The sequence below is a fragment of the Semicossyphus pulcher genome, unplaced genomic scaffold, assembly GCF_022749685.1.
Source record: "Semicossyphus pulcher isolate SPU_LCO1_2020_fin unplaced genomic scaffold, fSemPul1.0.p SCAF_15, whole genome shotgun sequence".
NCBI lineage: Eukaryota > Metazoa > Chordata > Actinopteri > Labriformes > Labridae > Semicossyphus > Semicossyphus pulcher.
The window spans coordinates 12,786,406-12,809,588 of NW_027211659.1; the positions used below are offsets into that span (position 1 = coordinate 12,786,406).

The window sequence follows — 23,183 nt, forward strand, 5'->3', positions numbered from 1 at the left end:
GCCAATAGCACTTCCCCACACCCCTGTAAGCCCCACAGACAGGAGCCATTCAGGCTAGGCAGGTGGCCGCTTACGCACATAATTGCTAACAATTTTAGGCAATGAATAAAAATGATACATTACTTGTCAAAGGTTGTGCACACGTCGGCAAGTGAAATCTATAGAAGACCTCTTTAGACGGCAAAGAATGGTGCTTATCAAAGGCTGCACCAAGCGAGCTTTTAGATGGGAGGGGTGGTGTGATTGTCTCAGAGGCTGAGCCTGGCGTTTGACACGCTCAGCTGTGCACAGACACATATACACATGTTTATGTCTGCAGCTATATGCACAACAGGAGCACAAGGCTGCATCTAAAAATGCACAGGGAACAATAGAGCTTGTACTTTCTTTTGTGAAGCAACAGGATGCTATAAAAATAAGAATAACTATGTGTTAGTTTTGTAGATTTTCCTCTTTATTGAGTTATTTGTAAGAGATTCTAAGGAAGATCTTATTTCCATTAGGAACGCACAATATTATCGGCACGTTATCGGTATAACACATCAGCATCGGCAGCCATTTTTCTGCCGATATTTTCCGCTGATAAAACGTTTAAATTAGTCCTAAATGCTCCATGATTCCATTAAAAAAGAGGAAAAATGTTACAAATAAATCTCCCATTTTGTACATAACATAAGTTTAAGTAGTTTTCTTATATTGCCCAGTGAATGTGTACATTTTTAAAAGCACTGTATTATGTTATTTCTGATCTGCCAGTGGGCCACTACAATAAGAGTACACATGATATCAACTCCACTACTGGGGAGACTTGATGTTCTCTGCAATAAGGTGGAAAAAAAAAATGTGCCTAATATATCGGTATCAGCAATCGGCAAAAAGGGTTGGGAAATATCGACATAAAATCCAATATCGTGCATCCCTAATTTCCTTTGTTGCTCTCAGTTTCCTTTAAGCTCTACAGGTCTTCATGCTGCACGATCAATAACACTTTTATCCTGGTTGTAGAAGATTTATTTAATGGCCAACATATTTTACTCTTTAATATTATTATTTTTATTGTAACACTCTTTTAACTAAACTTGATAGACTCACTAAATTAGTGTTTTTAAACACGTGTTTTATATAATCTGTCAGTTAAAGTTAAACCGACTGGGCCTAGTTTTGTGCTATACGTGTAAAAAAAAAAAAAAAAAGAATTATAGATTAATAATGAGCATAAACTGTAATGTTAATGTCAAAATAAGCCCGATAAAAAAATTCATCTTAATTAAATTAAACATCCTTGATAATCCACGTTTGCATTTTTACATGTTTGGGAAAAAGTAATGATGAAATCTGGGAGTTAAAGTGGACTCAGTGCAGGTACATCTTTACGCCTGTTCAATGTAAAGAAGCACTAAACCTCCTCATGTTACCCTGAGACTGAACCATTGTGTGCATTAGTCTGTAATCACGCCGTGCATGCACCACTAAAAGGACAACACTGGATATTTGCATTGTGTTCAGGACATTTTAATTCGTCTTTCAATGCTGAAAGCAGACATCAGACTAAAACAAAACGCATATTCATATTGTGATGTATAAAGTTAGTAAGAGGATGCTGCTTTATCTGATAGTTAACCTGCTTGTTTGCTGCCGCCTGCTCTCGCAGCTGATGATTCGCTGTTTAAGAAAATTGGATTTGTAAGAGAAAAAAAAAGCAGAAATTTTGAATTCATGATAAAATTATTGTTAAATTGTTGCTGTCAAGATGAAAAAGTCAGTTAGCATTTCATTATTGAGCTGAGGCTTAATTTCCATGCACGCAGCGGCGCAGGGCTCATATGTATGCATTGTTAGGCAGATTTAAATCCATTTTGCCGGTGCTGTGTTTACAAGAACAATGTTTCGTCGCCTTTGTCCGTATATGAATCCTCAAAATCCCTATCCTCACAAAACAATAATAAGAAGCCGGCCCACCGGCGGCGCTTCATGGTGGCAGGCATATGTGTTTGACCCCTGTGGGACCTATATGCCTTTTATTAACACCTGCCTGTTAGAGGAGCGCTGCACGGCGGCTGCGAGCTGATGAGGGAAACCTGGAGCGGGTTCAGCCTGTGTCACTGGCCGTTTGCTGTTTCCATTTCACAGATGATTAATCTCTCTGTGAAGACTTGGGACGGCGCGGGCGGAGTGTATGCAGCTCTTCCTGCGCTCTCTCCCGCTGGCTGCACTCTGGCTGCCTGACTAAAAGGCCTTTAGAATTCCTGTGGAGAGAGATGTGCAGAGAGTGAATGCAGCTGGCTGGGGGTCAGTGTGTGGAGCTTTTTCTGCCATTGTGTAATTGAGGCTCTGGCAGGATTTTTTCCTCAGTTCTTTCAAAAGGGAGTATGATTGTGAAGTGCTGCAAGGGTTTGGGGAGGGAAAAAGGAGGTAGGGGGAGTGTTGCAGGGGGTGGGGGAGTTTTTATATGAAGGGGGAGGTCAAGTTGACAGGAACAAAAAGAATGTGTTCCGCTAATTTCTGTGGGGCTGGATCAACAATAATAGGCTCAATTTCTTTATTACAAATTTTATAACTACCTCCCTCCCATTTTCCCTCCCTTTTCCGCTTCCAGATCCTGTCAAGACCCAGTCGCGCCTGTGGTCTCAACCCACAAGTACCTCACTGATGAATGTGGCTGCAAATGCTCAATATTTTCTCCAGAAGAATCGGTGAATAATTAGTTCTGTACCTCACTAGTGCTTATTCAGTGTGACGACATTCTGCCAAGAGCCTGAGGAAGGACCAATAATTTACACCTAAACTTCCAATTAGTTCTTTCCATTTCTTTTCATTAAACAGTCCCGCTGGAATATTGATGTTCAAAACTCTAAGCGAGACACCCCAGAAGGCATTTTGTCCTGATTTAAAGGAGGGAAGGGGGTCTCGTGCGTGCCATCTCTGTCAAAGCCAGGCCTCTCCTGCATGAATGCGAGCACAGCCATTGTTCATTTTGGCATCAGGATGCCATGCATTTAGGAAATAATTACCCCATACCCTGCTGGGTTTATATTCTTTTTCATCTCCTTTAATGGCTTCTTGTTCATTCTCTTTTAACCCCAAACAGGACGTTATGTGCAAAATCAAGAGCTGGGTACTGGATGAAAAGAAACACGTCCGCTACTATCACGAATGGAACGACAAGGAGGTAAGCCTTTGATGTTACAGTCACATTTATTAATGCGATTTATCTCGCTAATCTTTTCATCCGACCTGAAAGTACAACTGCTGTTTCTTTTCCCTCGAGCAACACGTCTTTTGTGCAAATCACCAGTTAATATTATGCACAGTCTTTTGTTGGTTGTATTTTGACATTACTTTTGTACAAGCTAATGACATCTGGCCGCGCTGATCTTGATTTCCAGGCTTTATAGTCGCACCCCACCGAGCCTATACACCAGACCCTAATTTGATTTGGCTTCACTTATCTCTGTCTGTGCCGTCCTCAAAGGCTACTTTGGAAAGTTTGTATTCTCAGTTCTTGTTTTTCCTCTCTTTGCCGCAGATCGAAGTGTTGAACAAATACTTGTTTTTGACATCCAAACCGATGATTTACCTCGTTAACCTCTCGGAGAAAGACTACATCAGGAGAAAGAACAAATGGTGAGTTTTTTTCTGAGGGAAGGCCGGAGCCGTCTTATTCCCTTCTACTTACAGATGAAAGTGTGTGTGCACATGTCTGTGTATGCATGTGCAGGAGGGGGGGGGGATAGGCAGTGTGTAAGCTGTGGTCTCCTGCTGACAGAAACGGTCATATCTTTGCGAGAGGATCTGCCTGGAGGTGGCTCTAACTTTGCTCTAACACAACATCCAGCTCCAGCGCAAAGCGGCCTCCGGACTTCATTAGGCACACACTCACATATGGTCCTGATTTTCCATCCAAATTTGTCATTACCTTAATATCAAAGAGCGTGAAGGCTTTATATGGCAAAAAACAAACACGTACATACAAAGAAAAGCATGTAATTAATAGCATCTGGAGGGAGACGATAAATCATAACACAACACTCTCATGTCTGAAAGCGCTTTGTTCCAAATATTTGGTTTTGCCTTCACATGTTGTTGCTCAAGTAGCTTTACAAGCGTCACTTTACAGCCATGAAATTCCCACAGCTCATAATGACAGCTGAGGTTTCTTGATATACAGTTAGCTGAGGGAAAACGGCATTTGCTTTGCTTTTAATGCGTCCGCTTGGGGGACTTTTATTTTGTAGTTTGCAGGTGCGACACTTTTCATAATGTAAATGACTGCAGGATGCACTGAGTAAACTTTCTGCTCAGCCAGTTTCATAGTAATGTTGTCATGTGGCCGCAGTGAGAGCACATCTAAAGGCTGCTGTTAGACATCCATTATATCTGAAAGGGCTACGTTCCCCACACTACAGCCGTTTTTGTCAATAACACCAACTTGTGGATTGTTATCACACTTTTCCAATTGCCCTCTAGGCTCGCCGTGTCACTTCTTACAAAATTTGTTTTCGTGTTTTACTTGGCAGCATTGTATTACACGGGAAGTTGTTTACCTACGACTGTTTGTTAAAATGTTCCTGACACGAAAGTATGACTGTCAGACGGGGAGGGGGAGGGAGGGAGGGAAGCGGGCTCGTAAATCAAATGATTCATGGCATGTGGAACGTCCGTCATCAGTAGGAAGAGAGGCTTTTTTTTCATGTTGCGTGTGTGTGTTTCTTTTTTTTTTAACTGTGTGAAATGCAATAAATCTCCGAGCGTTTTAAACAGTAGTGCTCAGGTGTCCCGAGGGCTCCACGGTGAACAATGCCGACATCAAAGTGTTGATGTTTGACAAGTGATGAGTCACTTCCCTTGTCCAGAGAGGAGCTCACACCTGTATGGAGATGATTACAGGTAGATCTAGCTGGCCCTAATTGTACAATAAATGCTGCTCTCAGCCCTAATGGCAGCTAGTCTGCAGCAGAGACGCCAGACTGCCATTTGGCTGTCGCCATGCCCCCGTGTTTTTCCACCAGCACAGTTGAGATGATGATACGGTTAAGGACTATTCAAAGCAAACAGCTAGACAAATTGCAATCTCAGCTCTAATGTGAGGAGGAAAAAGAAGGCGAATCCTCGAATGAGGCAAATAAGCCAATCTTATCTGTGTCTCTCTGGACACACATTCAGGCCATCTCACAGCTTGGATCCCTGCCTTTTTTTCAAGTACTTTTTGATATTTTTAGGCGCTTTGTTCTGCACATGCTGCCACTCAAAGCTTTAGAAAAACCTTATTTCATTTTACCAGAATGCTCCAGCAAACATTATCTAATGAGTTTAATATAGGTAACTTTATTGATTGCATTATTTCAGACACTTAAAAGACAGGATTGATTAATGCTTCAGCTTCTCTCTCACGTGGGAGATTACAGAAGTGCTGTCAGACTTTTTTTGCGCCTCCAAAAGCAGAGCATTGTTAACTGATCTCATCCTGTTTGGAGTATGGGAACCACATACCATGCTGCCCTTGTTTAGACAAGAATACACAGTATTAGCTTTAGCGAGCCATCATTAATGCGAGGATCAGACGAGGAGCGAGGCCTCCTTTCATCCCCAGGTTCTCTGCTGGAGACAGTACATCATTTACTGTTGAGAGGAGCACATGGCTCCAATCCTATACGGTGTATGTGTATGAGAATGCGTACATGTGCATGTTTGAAGTCTGTTTCAGAGGCGACTCCACGCTCATTTGGATGCTGGCGTAATTGCGGTGTGGAGATCAAAGGCTCGCTGGCCGAGTGATGTTCCAGAGGAGACTTTACCACACAGCCCTCTCCTCTGTGCAGAGGGGGCCGCCTGCTGCTCGCCGCTCCCCTCTCCCCTCTAACCATGCACTGCCCCCTGCACATCCCCGCTCGTAAAAAATGATTAAGGCCGCATTTGTCATGTGTTTATGACTGAGAGGCATTGCGTGATAGGGAATGGCATCTACAAGAGTCTATCAAGAGGCTTTCTCCTCTTTTCCCCGGCGTCAGTGAGCTGCCTGGACGACTGTTCCTCCGCGGCGCACACCGTAGTTTGTGTGTTAGAGAGGGTCATTAGAGCACGGCTGATGATGCGGTGGCTGCAGCCTGCCCGGTGTTAGCGTGTTTTCACTTGTCAGTTAAGTCATTGTTTATTTTACAAGCATGCAGCCCCGACCATCTTTACTGCTTTTAATACGTTTGATATCAGATATTTATTCAATCCTCCTCTGGGAAGTAAGAGCAGCTACATTTTGTGTTGGGGGGGGGGGGGGGGGGGGGGAGAACTCCAGATGCACTGTGATGTTTTTCTTTCTTGTCATTTCTTCTTCTGCTTTTTTTCCTCTTTTGGACAATGTGCATTAAAGTAAATTGGTGCCTCTTAAGTAGATGAGGTGACCTTTAAGGAAACCAGCAAGCGTGACCTGTCTGTGAGTGCCTCTGCAGTGTGCGTTTTCCTGGTGAGTGTAAGAACTGCAGGGTACCATCGCTGGGAGCTTTTATTAACTGTGTGTATGTGTGTGTGTGTGTGTGTGTGTGTGTGTGTCTGCCTCTATGCACGTGTGTGTATGTGTCTGCAAAAGTATGGGCATGTGTGCTCCTCTCTTAAGACTGCACAGATGCTCCTTGCGGCTTATTATTACACACTTAAAACTTATTTAATACATCTTTTTGTTTGCCTCTAAATGTGTGTTACATTAGGTACCTCTGTCCTCTCTATGCTGTAAAACCACAACTGAAATAGTCACATACCACAGCTGCTCTGCCAGGCAACCTTTTTAATCATCTTCTCCTCCCGCCACAAAACCATAAATTGATCTTTCATTAAAAAAAAAAAAAAAAAAACTCCCTCCAGATTTGTCTGGCACGGCCTAATTCAGAACATCGTGTGCCATGCTTGTGCTCATTTCTGATGATGTTGAACAGACAGCCTGTGTCTGGGCGACAATCAGTGCCTCAGCACTTCAGTGTTCAGAAGAAGCTCAGCCTTGTTTCATGTTTAGGCGTCGTTAAGCAAGACACTGACCCAACCCTGATCCATTTTAATCCCTATTACTTAAAGGGTAAGGTTGTAAATATTGTATACATTTCCTATTGTGCCCAAATCTAATGTAAAGACGAAAAACAGGGATGAATTGATCCTGCTTTAAAGCTCCTGTGAGGAACTTTCTGTGTTGACTTTGGCGCCCCCTGTGGACAAAGCTGTACCTCTTATGTTTTTGCTGATTTTGTCCTGTACATGCTTGAGTGGTGGTTTAAAAAAAAAATCTCATCCTGCTTTCTTTAACGGTCACATGTATCACTCACTTTAAATTTTAGCACTGGAAAATGTAAACAAAGGCAGCGTGCAGTTAATTGCTTCGTCTGACACCTACCCCCCGCCAGCAGTTTCAGGCTGAAAAAATAACTATATAGAAATAATAAATGTTGTCGCTGATGGTCTGGTTTGCTTTTGTAGGTCATATAGAGTCATCAGAATTGATTTCAGTCTGTTTCATAACCAGCAAAAAACTCCTCACAGGAGCTTTAAAGTCGAGGCTGAATATATCTGATCCCTCTCTATAGCCACTTTTCCATTGGTCAAAAAGCCGCTAACACTCGGCTTTTTAGCTTTGTGGGAAAGGCTATAGTGGCATTCAGACCCGGAGCAAATGACTCTGCAGTAGACCTTGGTAATTATCGCCTCGGCTCCGGTCGGCATTGATGGGAACACAAAACCTGTGACAACACGCTAATCTCCGCCCCCTTTTCCGGCGTGATGCTATGCTCCGCTCCGTCGGTAACTTCTGCGACTTCTTGTTATCTCAGCTACAAATTCCACCCGTCTCCGTCCGAGCAGCGCTCGAACATCGTTCCAAATTTGTCAGGGCCGAGTTTTAATAAACAGACTGAATGAGTGACAGATACAATAAAGACCTAACCACCGTAACATCTTCACTGTTTACTAACCCTGCTGCGGGTGCGTTTGTGACGTCAAACAGTGATGCAGCAGGAAAGAGACCGAAGGAGTATACTTCACTGACAATGGGAACAGAGGCAATCGCAATCTACAAGCGGATCTTCCTGGGTCTGAAAAACCTGCGTCAATTAGCTAACTTCGGTGGGAAGGGGTGTACTATAGAGCTCTATTGTTGTCCACAAACACATCAGTGAGCCACATCTGAGTGTCGTTCCTTCTTTACAACATCCACAGCTGAAAATAGTCCCTTAGAATCACACGATTGCTCAAAACTAAAGTGTTAAACCTCGTTTAAGAAACAGTTTTAATTTTTAAAGAATTTAACTTGATAATTGTGATTTATTTTTAAAGATTTATGTCTTAAGTAGAAATTAACTGCTTTAGAGCAAGGTATGACAGATGGAGGGAGTCAGCAGGCATAGGAAAGAAAACTAAAGAATAACACCAGCCTAATCTTTAATCTCTGTTTTTGTTACAGTATTGATTCATGCAGTTAAATTGTGAGGAGACGTCATCACAGTAAAAGAGGGAGCAGGTCGGCCTGTAGGAGGAGCTTTGACAATTAAAGTAAAGGAGACCTAACAGCAGCAGCAGCAGCGTGCCAGTTATCTGTCTTTAAGGTTGGATCTACTTTCCCCGAACATTCCCAATCAGATCATTCATCTGCTCAGCTGTCATGCTGACTTGTCTTTCCTAATATGCATTCTTTTTAAAGCCGAGTAATAAGTTAAACATGCACGGCCAGACATTTCTGAGTCCTGTCAGGATTCAGAGACACAAGAGAAACTGAGATGGGGTGTGAGGGGGAGACTTTTATGATTCACTGAAAGCCACTCCATGAAAGCAGTCACCGCGGCCCACTTCAGCTACACTCCAAACCATAATTCCCATAAACACAACTCAAACTTTATTGAGTGCAAAACCACTGGCTCCAACCAAGTTTTTTAGGAACTGCTATCTGGGGAGTTGGAGTTCACTTTTCAAAGCCGTGAGGGAGATATACGATCACTCGTTCCTTTTTGACTCCGTGCACAGTCGTCCACTCTCTCCTCGTGCAGTGTGGGATACTGAGAAACACTTTCCCATGGTATGATGTGTACCCTCTGCCCGCAGTCTGTCCTAATGGATGCCTTTAGCGGGCTTTCAATGAGAGAAAACAACAGGAGAGGCTGTATAGTAAAAGCGAAACAGATGGTGCTAATAAAGTCCTGTCGTTCCAGTTAGCCAGGTTATTGACTGTCCCCGGTCCAGGTAATGAAAGGACACTGTTGACATGTCACATGTCACCCTGTTGTCTTTGTTGTGCGCTGATGGTGAAGACAGCGCTGTTGTTGCGCTAATGAGACAGACCCTAAACTGGACTTTTTCCTCTTCTTGTTTGTTCTTTAATGACCCTGCAAGAAATCATTTCACACACCTCTGTCTTATTTAGGAGGCTCAAACTCGAGCATGCTAACGCTGAGTGAGCCTCCTGCAGCTCAAATGTATGTAGACAATCTGAGCGCGCCGGGAATATTTCCCCCGTAAAGCTTGTCGTTTTGTAAGGCCGACATAAAAAGAAAAGTCTGCAAGTTTCAAGTCGGTCTAATGATACATTCTGATAGCTCTGGCTTTGTTGAGCTGTGCTTTTTATTATCTATCTTAGATAAGGTTAAGACCAAACACACGCGCCGCAGAGAGCAGCCTGCAGCCTCGCCGCCTCTAATGAGACAAATAAATGAATTTAGCGCTGCCACATACAGCTCCCGAACGCTTATTATCAGGATTATTGTTGAACTCTCGGGAACGGGGGGAGAAAATAAAGATGCCGGATGGGAAGGGGGCATGATTGGCTGATGTTACATATGTCCTTGATTACCTTTCTCTGCTTTTATTCTAATAAGTGGCATTCTTTGTACTCCCTGGGACAGCTAGACAGTCTGACACACGATGAGAATAAATATTGCATGTGGTAGACATTAAGCTGTCATCCTGGAGGGGGAAAAAAAGAAGAGATGGAGAAATCCGTGTGGTGTTCTTCGGCGCTACACTTTGCCTGCTCTTGTCACAATTGTCACATCTTGATGACTCCCCCCACTCTACCCCGGCCCCCCTTATTTTCTCTCGCCCAGTCAACCGCCGTGAATGACAGCATGGGTACCCCATATGGAGAATTATTTTGGGTGATGTAGGATGTACTCCTCTGGGTTACATGAATTTCTCATGTTTGCACCCCCCACCCAACATCCTTAAACAAGGCCGTGGCTTTGATAACGTGCCCTCAACAACCACTGGAAAGATGTTTTGTTGGGTTGGATCTATCATGTGCAAACATTTAAAGTCACAAGAATTGTCTTAAAAAATTTAATGGGTGTCGTTATCAAAGAGAAGAAAGTTGCTCCAAAAAAAAGCCGGCTTGTTACCAGCACACCCTCGAGGTTTGTTTGAGGTATATGATGTGAGATGAGGCTCTTAATTAAGGCTGCTCCCATTGTGCCTGCGCTGGGTTCTGTTTCCACCAGCCCCTGATTGCTTTGATGGCTGAAAGAAGTTGACAATATCGGAGATAGTGTGTGTGTGTGTGTGTGTGTGTGTGTGTGTACGTGTCAGATCTCCTTCTTTCTCAGAGGCTGATGCCTTTCCATCCGGCCACGGCCACAGGGAGCAGAGAGCGTCTACACTCTTGTCGCTCAGGAGCTCACCACTGGGAGGATGAAAAGCTTCCCACAGAGCCCGCGACTTCTCAGCCTCAAAAGCCACCATGAGCTCATACCTCTCATTTCTGGCTCCCTTCACAGAGGAAGGACAGAGGAGGGGGTTAGTATGCTCGCTGTGTGCTGCTGCATCCTAACCCCCTAGGATGCTTGTCACTGCAACATGGGACCGGAAAAATAGACTGGTACCTGAGATTTAAGGTCTGACCCCGGCTACCGACTAGCAGTTGTTACTCTGCCTTTCTCTAACTTAAGAAGCTGCAGCCTGATTTGAAAAATATTCTAGGGCCCGTCCAAACCTCACACAACTCTGATTAATGATTTCCCAATGTATTTGTATAAGTACAAATAAATAATCCATCCAAATATACGTAACAAAATATGTGCATTTTGTATGTTATAATTGAAAAAGACCTTTTTGTTTATTCATTGTGAATGACTGCTCATGGCCCACCTGCAGTACCAACAAGGACCACAAGGGGGCTGCCCCCACACTTTTTAAAAATTACTGGTTTAAGCCATTAGCTAACAAGTTGTTTATCATTTTAATTTAAGTGTTTTATTATTCATTTCTACGGGATTTCAGACAATGAAGATAAAAATACAAAATTATGATCACAATCCTTTGAGAGCACGTACAAAGAGAGCAGCCTGTTTACGACAATGCTAACAGAAAAAGCAGTAATGATCCTCAATGTTTCCAAAACAGAGACTTTTTATTTTTTTAAACTTGGTACAACATCGTCCCTCCTTAGCTTTGTTCGTACAAACTGTAGTTGCAACTGCGTGTTTCTTTAAGCTAACTCAATTGGCTTTAGCTGGCTTGTAGCTTTCAACTAGCAAACTAGCTTGCTAACTTAAAGCTACCGTGAGGAAGAATGATTGTGGTAACGTTACATAAAAATAATGCTATATTCATTCATAACCCTACAAAAGGCCTTAACAATATAATTTTAAAAGTGCACGCATGAAGCAAGAAGCCTGCCCAGGAATGCTAATAGAAAAGCGATAATGACTCTGAATGTGTCAAAAACTAACATGAGACTGAACTTTTGTCCTAACTTAGTAGTACAACATCGCCCCTCTTCTGTTTCTGTCCTCCAAACTGTAGCTGGGAGACCGCTGGTTTCTTTGGGCTGATTCAATTGGCTTTAGCCTGGCAACTGGCTAACTATCATGCTAACGGCGATTAAAGCGGTTGTGGAAATGTTGCTTTAGGTGCTTCATTCACTCAAAATCATATAGGTTTAGCCTACATATTTTACAGGGACACACACAAAGCAAGACGCCTGTTCGACAATGCTAACCGGAGAGCGATAATGACTCTGAATGTGTCAAAAACTAACGAGGAGACTGAGCATTTATTTCTACTGAGTTTGTACAATATCATTCCATCTTTGCTTCAGTCCCTTAAACTGTACTTAGGAGACCGTTGGTTGCTAATTTAGTTGGCATTAGTTGGTTCATAAAAGCTCACGAGCTAACTAAGAAGCTAACATAAGCGAAGGCTTTATTCAGCAATTTTTCAGCCCATTGTACAACCTGAGCTTGAACCTGAGCTTATCTGGACACTTTCAACGAACAACTTTTGAAATTTAAAACCTTCTCGACTAAGACTTTCATCATTGGCTAATGTTTGGTACACCATTAGCGGGCAGCTATTCTGTTGGGTTTTCTTGATGATTCTGTGCCTGGCGTGCAAGCTAGCACCTGCCAGAATAATGTGAAACTGATCAGTAACCAAACAGCTGCTATACCCATGTTCAGGTGCTCGCCTCTCCACCTGTGGGTGTGTCAGTGATGGAGCTGAGGTGGGTGCAGGTAGTGAATTACTCCTCAGGTGTGGCAGCGTTCAATTGCATCTGAAAGGAGCTCTCAAACTGGAGGTGTTGGCCCACCTCTTACAGGCTTAACTGGCTTAGCACTCCTAATAAAGCCAACCTGTATGAATGTATGTCAGACACAAGGCTCAGGTCATTGTCTCAGGTAGCTGCCCCTGTACTTTCCAAACTCCCATTGTTTTTTACACCTGAGCCATTTAAGCAGATCAAAGCTCTGACAAAGCCCAGGGAAGCCCCAGGCAGGCGGAAACACAGAAATTATCCCCCCCTCAGGATTCCCACACAAAAAGACAAATAGACTAGCCCCAGAGGGTGGCCCCCTGTGGGACATCTCCTTTCAGCACCAGCCTGTTGTGGAAGCTCCAATTGTTTTTTTTTGTCATTTCACACTATATTGTGCTTTAAATGAGGTGAATTGTAAACACAAATTTAAAGCTTAGAACAAATTACATGACGTGTTTTTTCTCAAACAGATATTAGATTCATAACGACTTGTTTTTATGAAACAAAACATCAAAAATCACACGTTTCAGACATGTAAATATTGAAAAAGGGCTCGTATAAGAGAGGACTATTTTCCTCCTCGAGTCGAGAGCAGCAGGACAAGCACAAACACGGCTTGTTCCTCCGCTTTTGTTTTAGCCTTCAAGCTGGTGAATGATTAGCAGAAATAATGTCCCTGTCACCCTTAATCACATTAAAACGTGGTTAACATTTAATTTTTCCCACTTGATATGCAAAAATTTCCACTTGATTTGCAGCAGAGGCCATTGGAATTCCATTATAAAAAGAATAAAAATTTCAGGCATCATTTGTTCAGAGAGGGATATCAAGACCAGAAAGTGCTGAATCTTTCTATTAGGGGAGCGGTGAGAGATGGCACTCAATGCTGGGACATAATGGGAGACTGACAAGACACACACACACACACACACACTCACACATCTCTCACTCTGGATTTTTGTGTGTATGTAGCTCAGACTTGTAAAAGAGGACCTATGTGAACAATATTTTCTCCATGAAGAACAAAGGCCCAAAAACATCCGCAGCATGTTTTACATAAATATTTTCCCCAATTTACACATCCACATAAAATCCCACACAAATAATTGGAAAGGACATAAATACAAATTGCAAAGTATCATGGGTAGACGGCGCTGAAGTTGACAGAATAGGTTTTGGGAGCCATGTTGACGGAGCATCAAAGCTCTTAATTGACAGTGCTTTGTTTCTGGAGTTGAGGGAAGGGGGAGTTTCATGTTCCTGTGGCAAGGTGTTTGTCTGGTCCCGTGTCACTCAGTGCAAGGACCCAGAGACCCCCGTGCTCATTTGCGGCTCACGTTCGCCGTCTCGGCTGCGCATTATTAAAATCATCCCTCAGCTTTTCTAGCGAGAGCCTCTTTGTTACTTGGCTGGCTTGGCTCGGCTCTGTCAAGTCTTCACCAATTACAGTCTCAGGTACAATGGTCTATTCACAGGATCACAGCCCTTGACTGGTGTGGAGAGAGTGATTTGTGAATCATTATTCAGCTGCCTGTAGAGTACGCAATACCTGAGGAATGCAAATAACGTGCCACCAAATAGACAGCTGTGCTGGGAAAAGTGACAAACTACATCTGTTATTATCTCAGATTGGATTTTTTCCCCTCTCGGAGCGCCCGCCATCTCCTATGTTTTCACGTTTTTGGCTTTGACTAAATGTGTTTTATTTTTCCCTCCTTTATTGGTGAGACATTAGCGACTATCTTATTGAGGTGGCAGTCAAACGTCGGCCCCGCATCCCAAAGGAAATGTTGGGTTACGTGCATCCGAACAGACGGACAAACTGGCACATTTCAAATTCGCCCTTTAGTGTGATTCCAGCTTGTCGGGAAAAACATCCAATCACAGCAGAACGTGCTCTTCCTGCCTTGTCATATATTGTATATTGATAATCATTAGGTAGGAGCAGTGATATGCTGCTGTAGGTGATAAAGCGGTGACATTGTTATTGGAATAGATGTGGTATTGAGGTGCCCGGGTCCCTCCCACTCTTTGATTCTTATGGGCTTTAAACAGGAAACTAGGATTACAGATAATGACAGGGACCCCTTACAATCAATCCAGCCCAGGAGCTCTGTCAGGGCCGGCGTGTGAAAATGGATTTGTGTGATGCTGTTCTTTGAGACCCGTCCAATCCCAGCCTGAGAGCATGTGGGGCTAATCTCATAATTGCCCTAACCCCCTTATATTGTTCTGACTGAGAGTTACCATTAAGTGCGAGGATATCTTTGTCCTGCAATGTCAGGTGTCCCGCTGCACTGGAAGACAAAAGGAGAGAGAGCTCAGGTGTTGGAGAGAATGACAAAGACGTGTGTGAGTGAGGGAGCGCTGAAGTTTCATCCGGGCTGTTTGCTGCATGTTTGGTTTGGTTGATTGAGATTTATTTGTCTGTTAGAGGTAGAATTAGGAGAGGCTTTGTGTGTTATGAAGTGGATGGGAGTTAACATACGAGCACATTTTTCATCAGGTACTTTCTTTTGAGTATTTCCATTCTGTGCTACTTCATATTTAGCTGATCTGCTACACTTGAGAGGGATGCATCATACTTTGTGCTCCTGTACATGTTGTTTAAAGCTGCAATAACTTTGCAGTTTGCCTTGTTGTTTCTTACACCACGATACACACACGTCTTTCTTGAACACTTGATTTAAACTGAAATCAGGCTCAGTATTTGTTTTTATTTTAAAATTAAAAGTTCTGTCATTTTGCACACTGAGCTATAAAACACTACAAAGGTGATTTAAAATGCCCTCCCACTTGTCCAAGAGTAAAATGCTCCCTACACATTGATGCACCTTTAATAACGTCCCTTTAAAGCTCCTGTGAGGAGTTTATCGCTGGTTATGAAACAGACTGAAATTAATTCTGATGTCTCTATATGAGCTATAAAAACAAACCAGACCATCAGCGACAAGATTGATTATTTCTACATAGTTATTTTCAATGAATGAAACTGCTGGCGGGGGGTAGGTGTCAGATGAAGCGATTAACTGCATGCCGCCTTTGTTGACATTTTCCAGGGCAAACATTTAAAGTGAGTGATACATACGACTGGATCACACTTTTTTGTTAAAAACCACCTCTTGAGCATGTACAGGACAAAGAGGTAAGATGTACTGCTTTGTCCACAGGGGGCGCCAAAATCAACACAAACTGAAAGTTCCTCACAGCAGCTTTACTTAACTGGCAGGCTGAGATTGTGTCTGACAACAAGACGGAAAGGATCCTACTCTCTGATTCATTTTTTAACAAGTCACCTTTCTGCAAGATTCTTCTGTCTTATTTCTTTTCCATTAAAATACTACAGAAATCCTTTCCGTCTTGCTGTCAGACACTAAGAATGAGATTCTGAGCCTGTCAGTTGCAAAAACAAGAACTTTTACTGGACTTAACTTACTCTTGTGTAATTGCCCCAAAGGATTACATTGCAGCCATTACAGCTGTGTTGCGAGAGGCAGCTGAAGCAGTCTACAGTGGCAGTTCCAAAACAGTTTGAACCTGCTGGTCATTGACACACCTACATATTAAAATAGGACAAAGAGCAGAGACATTAGAGGTTCGGCTTTGTCCACAGGGGGCGCCAAAATCAACACAAACCAAAAGCTCCTCACAGGAGCTTTAAACTAGAACATGTTTACATATGTTTGATGCACAGTTTTTATTTGTTTGAAGAATTTAATGTTTTTAAGACTCAATCTTGTACAAAATGTGATTTAAAAGTGCTGCACACTGACCTACAAAACACTACACAAATACCCTCCCACAATGCACCACTTTAATATAAATGTAAAACACTAAATAGGATCCATTCTGCTCTAAGAGTAAAGTTACTTTAAGTGTGTTTTTCTGCTAATAAGTTTGGATGCAGGACTTTTACTCGTCAAGAAGTATTTTAACTCTGTGCTACATCATTGCTTCTATTACATTTTTAGTCGTTGTGAATTAGCGCTCTTTAAAAGTCAAGTCAAATGTTTGGTTGCAAACTTTTCTTGAAATAAAGTCAAACTCTGCGCCAGAAACACCTCCTCTCCTGCAAACACTCACACATTCAGCTGCTCTCATGCATATTCATGCGCCAGCGCATCACAAATACTTTCATGTTAATCAGATCCTCACTCTGTTTTCTGCGCTGATTTTCACCAGGCTGGTGAAAATCATGGAGTGGGTGAAGATTCACGACCCCGGCGCCTTGGTCATCCCCTTCAGCGGCGGCCTGGAGAGCCACGTCCAGGACCAGAGCGAGGAGGAGCGGCAGCAGTACTGCACGGAGCACAAGACGCAGAGGTTAATTAGCATTCAGTCTCCCCACACTTTATTATCAGCTGTGTCCTCCATGCACTCCTTTAATTGCATGTGCTGATAGAATAATAAATGGCAGAGTAATTACCATTATAAAGCAAAGGATCCCTCTTCTTAGCGAACAACTCAGTCAAAGGGTTTTCCTCTAAATTAAGTTTTTAACTGTCATCTGTCATACGTAGGTATAATTATAACTTTTGGGCTTTATTGTTCTCGTGTGAAAACCTCGACGGGGAGAAAAATTGTGACAGCAGATTATTTTTTTCTCTCTCGGAGCAGAGCGAGGCCTCGGATTGAATTCTTAAAAATGCTAAATGAGTCTCCACGCTTTGTAATTAATCAAAGAAACCATTGGAGAGTTGAATGTCTTGTGTGAAACGAAGTGACCCGTCTTATTGGCGTAATGAGTTTATATTGGGATGAATGGGGCCTTGCCACTGGAGTGAACTTTGTCTTGGCATCAGTGGCAATAAATAACACTCCAACAGTTCAAACTGGAGTTCTTTTTTTCTCCACCAGTGCCCTGAGCAAGATCATCAAGGCCGGATACGCAGCCCTGCAGCTGGAGTATTTCTTCACTGCTGGACCAGACGAGGTCCGTGCGTGGACCATACGGGTAAGAGCCACACACACACAAACGAACACACACAGTATCCTACGTTCCACCCTGCTGGCACCCTCACTGATATCACACACTTTCAACTTTGTCATGGTCGTGCTTTAGCCAGTCATTACAGGCCAAGGATAACTTCAATTACTGGTGAGCTGCTGAACAGTGAAAGTGGGGGCTACATTGATTGAGGAGGGCAACAATTGATTTTGCCCATTACGTCCATGAGAATGTTTCCATCCTGTGCAGATCTGCCTGCCCTCCTCCTGCCGCTGGAGATAAGGAGCCGCTGCATTGTGCCTGCCTAATCTGTGTGACGGAGGGTGTCTGTGCCAAAATTGATGTCGCTTTTCATTCGACTGTTTGTGGGCCTCGCCGGGGGCTCCTCCCTCCTGTGTGTCTCAGTTTACCGAGCGCGGGCCGCCAAGAGCTTTGTGCAACAAGATCGCGGGATTTACATCAATACAGATGTTGGCTTTGCGTGCTGGTATTGTGGAGAAATGCTTTTATTTCTCTGGAGCAAACAGAAGGATTGAGTGCAGGTGTATTAACATGCTTTACTGCACAGGATGGAGGTGGGTTAAAAACACAGAGAGGACGTTTTAGAGAAACTTTTTCATCATTATTAATCATATTTATCCTTTAAGAGATTTTAAATCAAACTTTAAGAATGCAGAATACTTTCAGTCCAATAAACATAATAACCATCTTTAAAAAGCATTGTTTTCCACAATAACATCAATGAAAGAACTTGTCAGCGCGCACATCGGCCCTACATCACAGCTCACATATTAATGACAAAATAAAAGGAACTCTTCTGGTTTCCTTTGTTGAAAAAAGCTGCTTTGAATTTTGTTTATTTGAAGACAATAATAACAGAAACAACACATGTAGCGCGTTACAATTTGAACCATAATTGCAGATTCTGCTACAACATTCGTGATTAAATCACAGGACAGTCATGAGAGGCTGCGTTTGTGTCGTGCATTCATGTCTGTGGCAGGAGACAATCGTTTGTCTTGTTATTGTCTGTAAAATATCAGAACTTAGAATGAGCCTCAGGTTGTGGGTACATTTGGGTGTTTTTTTGTGTGGAAATTAACATAAGAATATGCATGATGGACAGTTTTTAACTACATGAAAAGATGTTTCAAGTTTCAGATTGACTAACTAAGTACTAAATCATATTGTACATATATAAAAACGTCACAAATTTAAGGACATCCACAAACATATTTGTCATGAAGCAGCCTTTCCAATCTTCAGCGCACCTTTTTTTTAAATTTATTATAACAAAAAAAGACACAAATTTGACATTCTCCACCGAACAAACCGTTTCAGATCATTTCAGTTTCCTGAGGCACAAAATAAATGTGTATAAAAGAAAACCCACAGCAGAGGAGAGCTTGTGAGCTGTGGTCTGAACACCGACTGCATCTCATCGATATCTCACAAAAACAAAAAAGCATGCCGGATGGTTAATTAAATAAAAAGGGGAGAAAACGCTGAGTCTAGTTGCTACAAGGCAAATGAACGGAACACAAAAATTACCTTTTTTATCCCATTCACATGTTTTAAAGCGCATTTAAAGCTTACAGGAGGATAATCTAACAGTCTTGTGGTGTTTTAGGGTTAAAAATGTGCCTTTAATGACTCCAAACTGTTTTAGGTTTGGAGCCAAAATATCAGTGAATGCAATATTTCATCACAGTGTCAGACTTTTTAGCACAATGTTGAAAACTGTTAGGAGGTACAGACGCAGTAACAGATGAATCTTTTCAATATATTTTCTGAGAATTGCTTCCATTAGAAGAGAAACAGGAAGTCAAAAAAGCGGCATGCTGGTCGGATATGACATCACATGACATCACAGTTGTGCAATATGGCTGGGTCCAGACTGCAGGCAAGTGTGGCCCAGATCTGCTCATATGTCACTCAGGTCTGTTTTTTTTATCATGACAGTGTGAACAGCCCAACTTTCATATGTGGTCCTAAATCAGATACAGGTCTGATGTTTTTGCAGTGCGACCTGAGTCTGAACTGTTATATTGGAATTAATGCGTCTTTCACATCACTCTCGATTCACGTTCGTCACAATTCTGCGCTGGCGGGACTCAAACTGTGAACACAAACATGCACGACGGCTGCGATTATACATGAAACCGTAAACGCTGACTTCCATGGCACACTTGTTTGTTTACGTACGACAGCGTGCTGAGCAGTCTTTGTTATTGTTCAGGACCGTGACCAGTTCACACTGCAGTCTGATATTAGCCACATTTTAAAAATAATGTGAACAGTTAAAGAAAAAAATCAGATCTGAGCAATAAATCGTAATCGAGCATGAAGGCTTGCAGTGTCAACGTAGCCTAATAGGCTGCTGCTAATAGGACGCTTCATATAAATATTCACATTCTCATCTGAAATCAACGAAGTCAATCACTGACATGCATACCAGATTTCTGCACCACTAAAATCCATCTTCAAACAGACTTATCTAAATATAATTTCATATTAAAAATCTACCGTTACACGTGACTGAAAACGTGCCCACACAAGTTGGTAAACAGGAACTCTAGGTAAATATTTTCCTCCTCCGACTGCGAGCAGGCCGGAGGGGCCGATGAGCTCACTTCCTTTTTTTTTCTTCATCTTTTTTACACATCACATTTCAGTCAGATGACATCACTCGTCTCAGCATGACTGATGTCCTCGCTGTTTACAAAAAAAAAGTCCTGAAACACTTCAAAGGCATCCTCAAAAACAGGCCTGTCCTCCCCGACATAACTGATTACAGGCAGCCTTGATTGTGTGTGAGGGGCATTTAGTCAGGTAAGCATCACTGAGTAACTATATTAAGCCAATACATCTTGCATTGTAAAAACTACACTCAGTAATGTCGTGTTCCTAAATCCTTTAACATGCTTTATTAGGCAGCCTCGAGGTGACCATTATCTATCAGCCTGCTCTGCATAGCTCTTAACTAGGACAATGTGGCTCCCTTGTATGAAAAAAATCCCTCCCTTAATCTATTTTTCTCCAGATAGACAAACCTTGATGCTGATTAATGGTAGTTAAACTCACAAGCACTCCGTCAATGAGATTGCAAAGAGATGGTAATGTATTAGAGTCATTAAATACGCATCATTCTTTTGGCATGAAATATGTTGACCCCAACCTGATTATATACATAATTAAAAGTGCTCAACAGTTCCTGAGCACGGCGCCGCCGAGCAGAGAGACAGGGAGCAGGTCGACAGGCAGGAGTCACAATGATGCACGGCAGACACGTCACTTATGTCGGTCGTTTGTCATTTCCGCCCTGCATTATTTCAGTGCATTTAAATTGCACATTTATCAGAGACAAGGTGTGTTTTTAGAGTTTCAGGAGGATTGAAAGCATGAAAAAATGATCGAACTTTTAATTGTTAGTTTATGTTTTTAAATCTGGAACAACTTGAGGCGCAAATCTTGATGTTTTTCTTGGAGATGAATCAAAAATTTCAGCTCAAATTTAATTTAAAGACTTTAAAAATGTTCTAAACTCAACTTAACTTTATTTAAAAAGCACCTTTCAGGCAAAAAGTGCTTCACAAAGGAATAAAGTGACGGTAAATAACAATAAAAATTAACACAAACGACAGAATTTTCAAGACAAAAAAATTGCATCAGAAAATACTAAATAAAATACAATAAAAAAGTATCAAAAATCCAGCAGCTCTGCACTGAACAAAGTGAAACATACTTTAAAATAACTTTAAATGACCAAACTCGGACATTAAGGCCTAATGCATGAGGTCCACTCCGCCCTGGCCTCTCCCTGCAACACTGGGTCTTCCTGCTGTCATGACCAGAGAGCCAAGCAGCGACCCACAATGAGGCGAGATTGCCTGGACAGAAATCAATAGCAGCAGGGAATGGGAATCAGAAGGCATTGATAGCAGCGCGGGGTCCTTATCGGTGTCCAGGCTGCCCTGTAGCACGGGCACAGCCGAGTGAAAACACCCCTGAGTGATGCTCACGACGCTATCACCCTATCAAACACCATGTCGCTCGCATGCTGTAATCCATCTTCTCCAAAACAATTCATTTGTCCTCTCTTTTCCCTTTTCCTCGTGACAGAAAGGAACTAAGGCTCCACAGGCTGCGGGGAAGATCCACACCGACTTTGAGAAGGGCTTCATTATGGCGGAAGTAATGAAATTCCAGGATTTTAAAGAGGAAGGCAGCGAGAACGCTGTCAAGGTGAGCAGTCAGGGTGCCGGAGGATGAGGAGGAAGTCTCCTGTGATCAGTGGAGCTGACAGCCGGCACACAGCTCCGACTGCAAACTGCTCTTCACCTTTACTCAGGGGAAGAAATTACTGCACACACTCCAGCAGCACTCCTGACAAGCCGACTGATTCAGGCTCTAAACACTGGCAGTCTGCTCCAGCTGTGCATATCTTTATCACAATGTGTCTTAACTGGCTGATGGAGGCTCTCGCAGGTAGCACTTCTTCACCTCACCAGGCGTTTATCAGATCTATAGAGAGCGCTGTTAGCTCCGAGTCCTCTGCTGCACTGTAGGCGTGTGACAGTGATAGAAAGCGGCAAGTTAAATAAAGTGTGAAATTCCTCAAATAAGGAGCGTCTCATGGGTGGGCAGAGCACAAATGTGACTTTGGTATCTTAGTTTTATGAGGCATGTGTTTGTTTTGACCTTTTAACTGGGGTCCATGTGCACACTCATGTCACTTGTGATCACAATCAATATCAGTATGTGAACACATACATTGAAAGGAATTTGAGTCTGGTTTAACATTACTCTAAAAACAGAAATAGATGAACACTTAAAACAAGGACGAGCTTAACCAAATGAACATTATACTACTATGTAGAGGCCTACACACATAAATATATATATTTAAAGTATTAATATACATAAACACTTATTGGTTTGATAGTATTTAGAGTATGTACAGGGTATATAAAGAGGGCGTTGTTTCCCGTGCAGTCTGTGATTTTATGGTGAATTTGTGACAATAACAGTTTGGCACACTACAGCATATACTTCACAAAATGCTCCCGCATACTACAAGTGTTGTTTCAAGGTTTGGCATTATTTTACTATTAATTCAACAAACTGCAATTAAGTTATTAAAGGTACAGAGTTAATAATCAGTTATTTAACGACGTAGGATGCCTTTTATATCAAATATGCTCCTTTTTAGGGGAATTTCTATATGGAAAATGCACTTTACAATTAAATCCTAAGTTAGTTTATTTTTATTTTACCTTTATTTTACCAGATATATTCCCACTGTTATACAAAGTGTAAATATCAGACTATTACAAACACAAATAACATCAAAACAATTAACTTGTTAAGCTAAAGGATACGAGCATTCTGTGGTCAAATAATCCTATTATAAAATAATCTAATGACAGGTGACTCTGTAGAAAAGATGAAGCAAAAGCACTTTTTAAAGTTTAGGAGTCAGAAGAGATCATAAAAAAAGATGTAGAATTTTTCCACCGTATAGAATAAGTAAACAAGTGCCTTGCTATATGTGACATATGTGAGCCGCCTGCTGTCGCAATCCCACCATTGCCTCCATGTGCGCACTTACACACTCCCCTAATGTAATCATGAGGACACACAGGGAACCTGCAGAGTGAAGGAAGCACTATGAAAACATTAAAACCTCTTTACTATTCAAGCCTTCTTTAATAAGTGTTTAGTATTTAATGCAGCGGCAGT

At 42.2% G+C, this 23,183-nt stretch overlaps 1 protein-coding gene across 2 annotated transcripts in view; it reads left to right on the forward strand.

The window, feature by feature from the left end:
• LOC138592308 (obg-like ATPase 1) overlaps positions 1–23,183 on the forward strand; it is a 44,770-nt gene that overhangs the window by 20,111 nt on the left and 1,476 nt on the right. For both annotated transcript variants that reach the window (XM_069663062.1, XM_069663063.1), the window contains 5 exons: positions 3,089–3,169; positions 3,527–3,624; positions 16,676–16,816; positions 17,351–17,447; positions 21,564–21,686. In XM_069663062.1, coding sequence (XP_069519163.1) covers positions 3,089–3,169; positions 3,527–3,624; positions 16,676–16,816; positions 17,351–17,447; positions 21,564–21,686 — 540 coding nt within the window. The remainder of the gene's footprint in view (positions 1–3,088; positions 3,170–3,526; positions 3,625–16,675; positions 16,817–17,350; positions 17,448–21,563; positions 21,687–23,183) is intronic.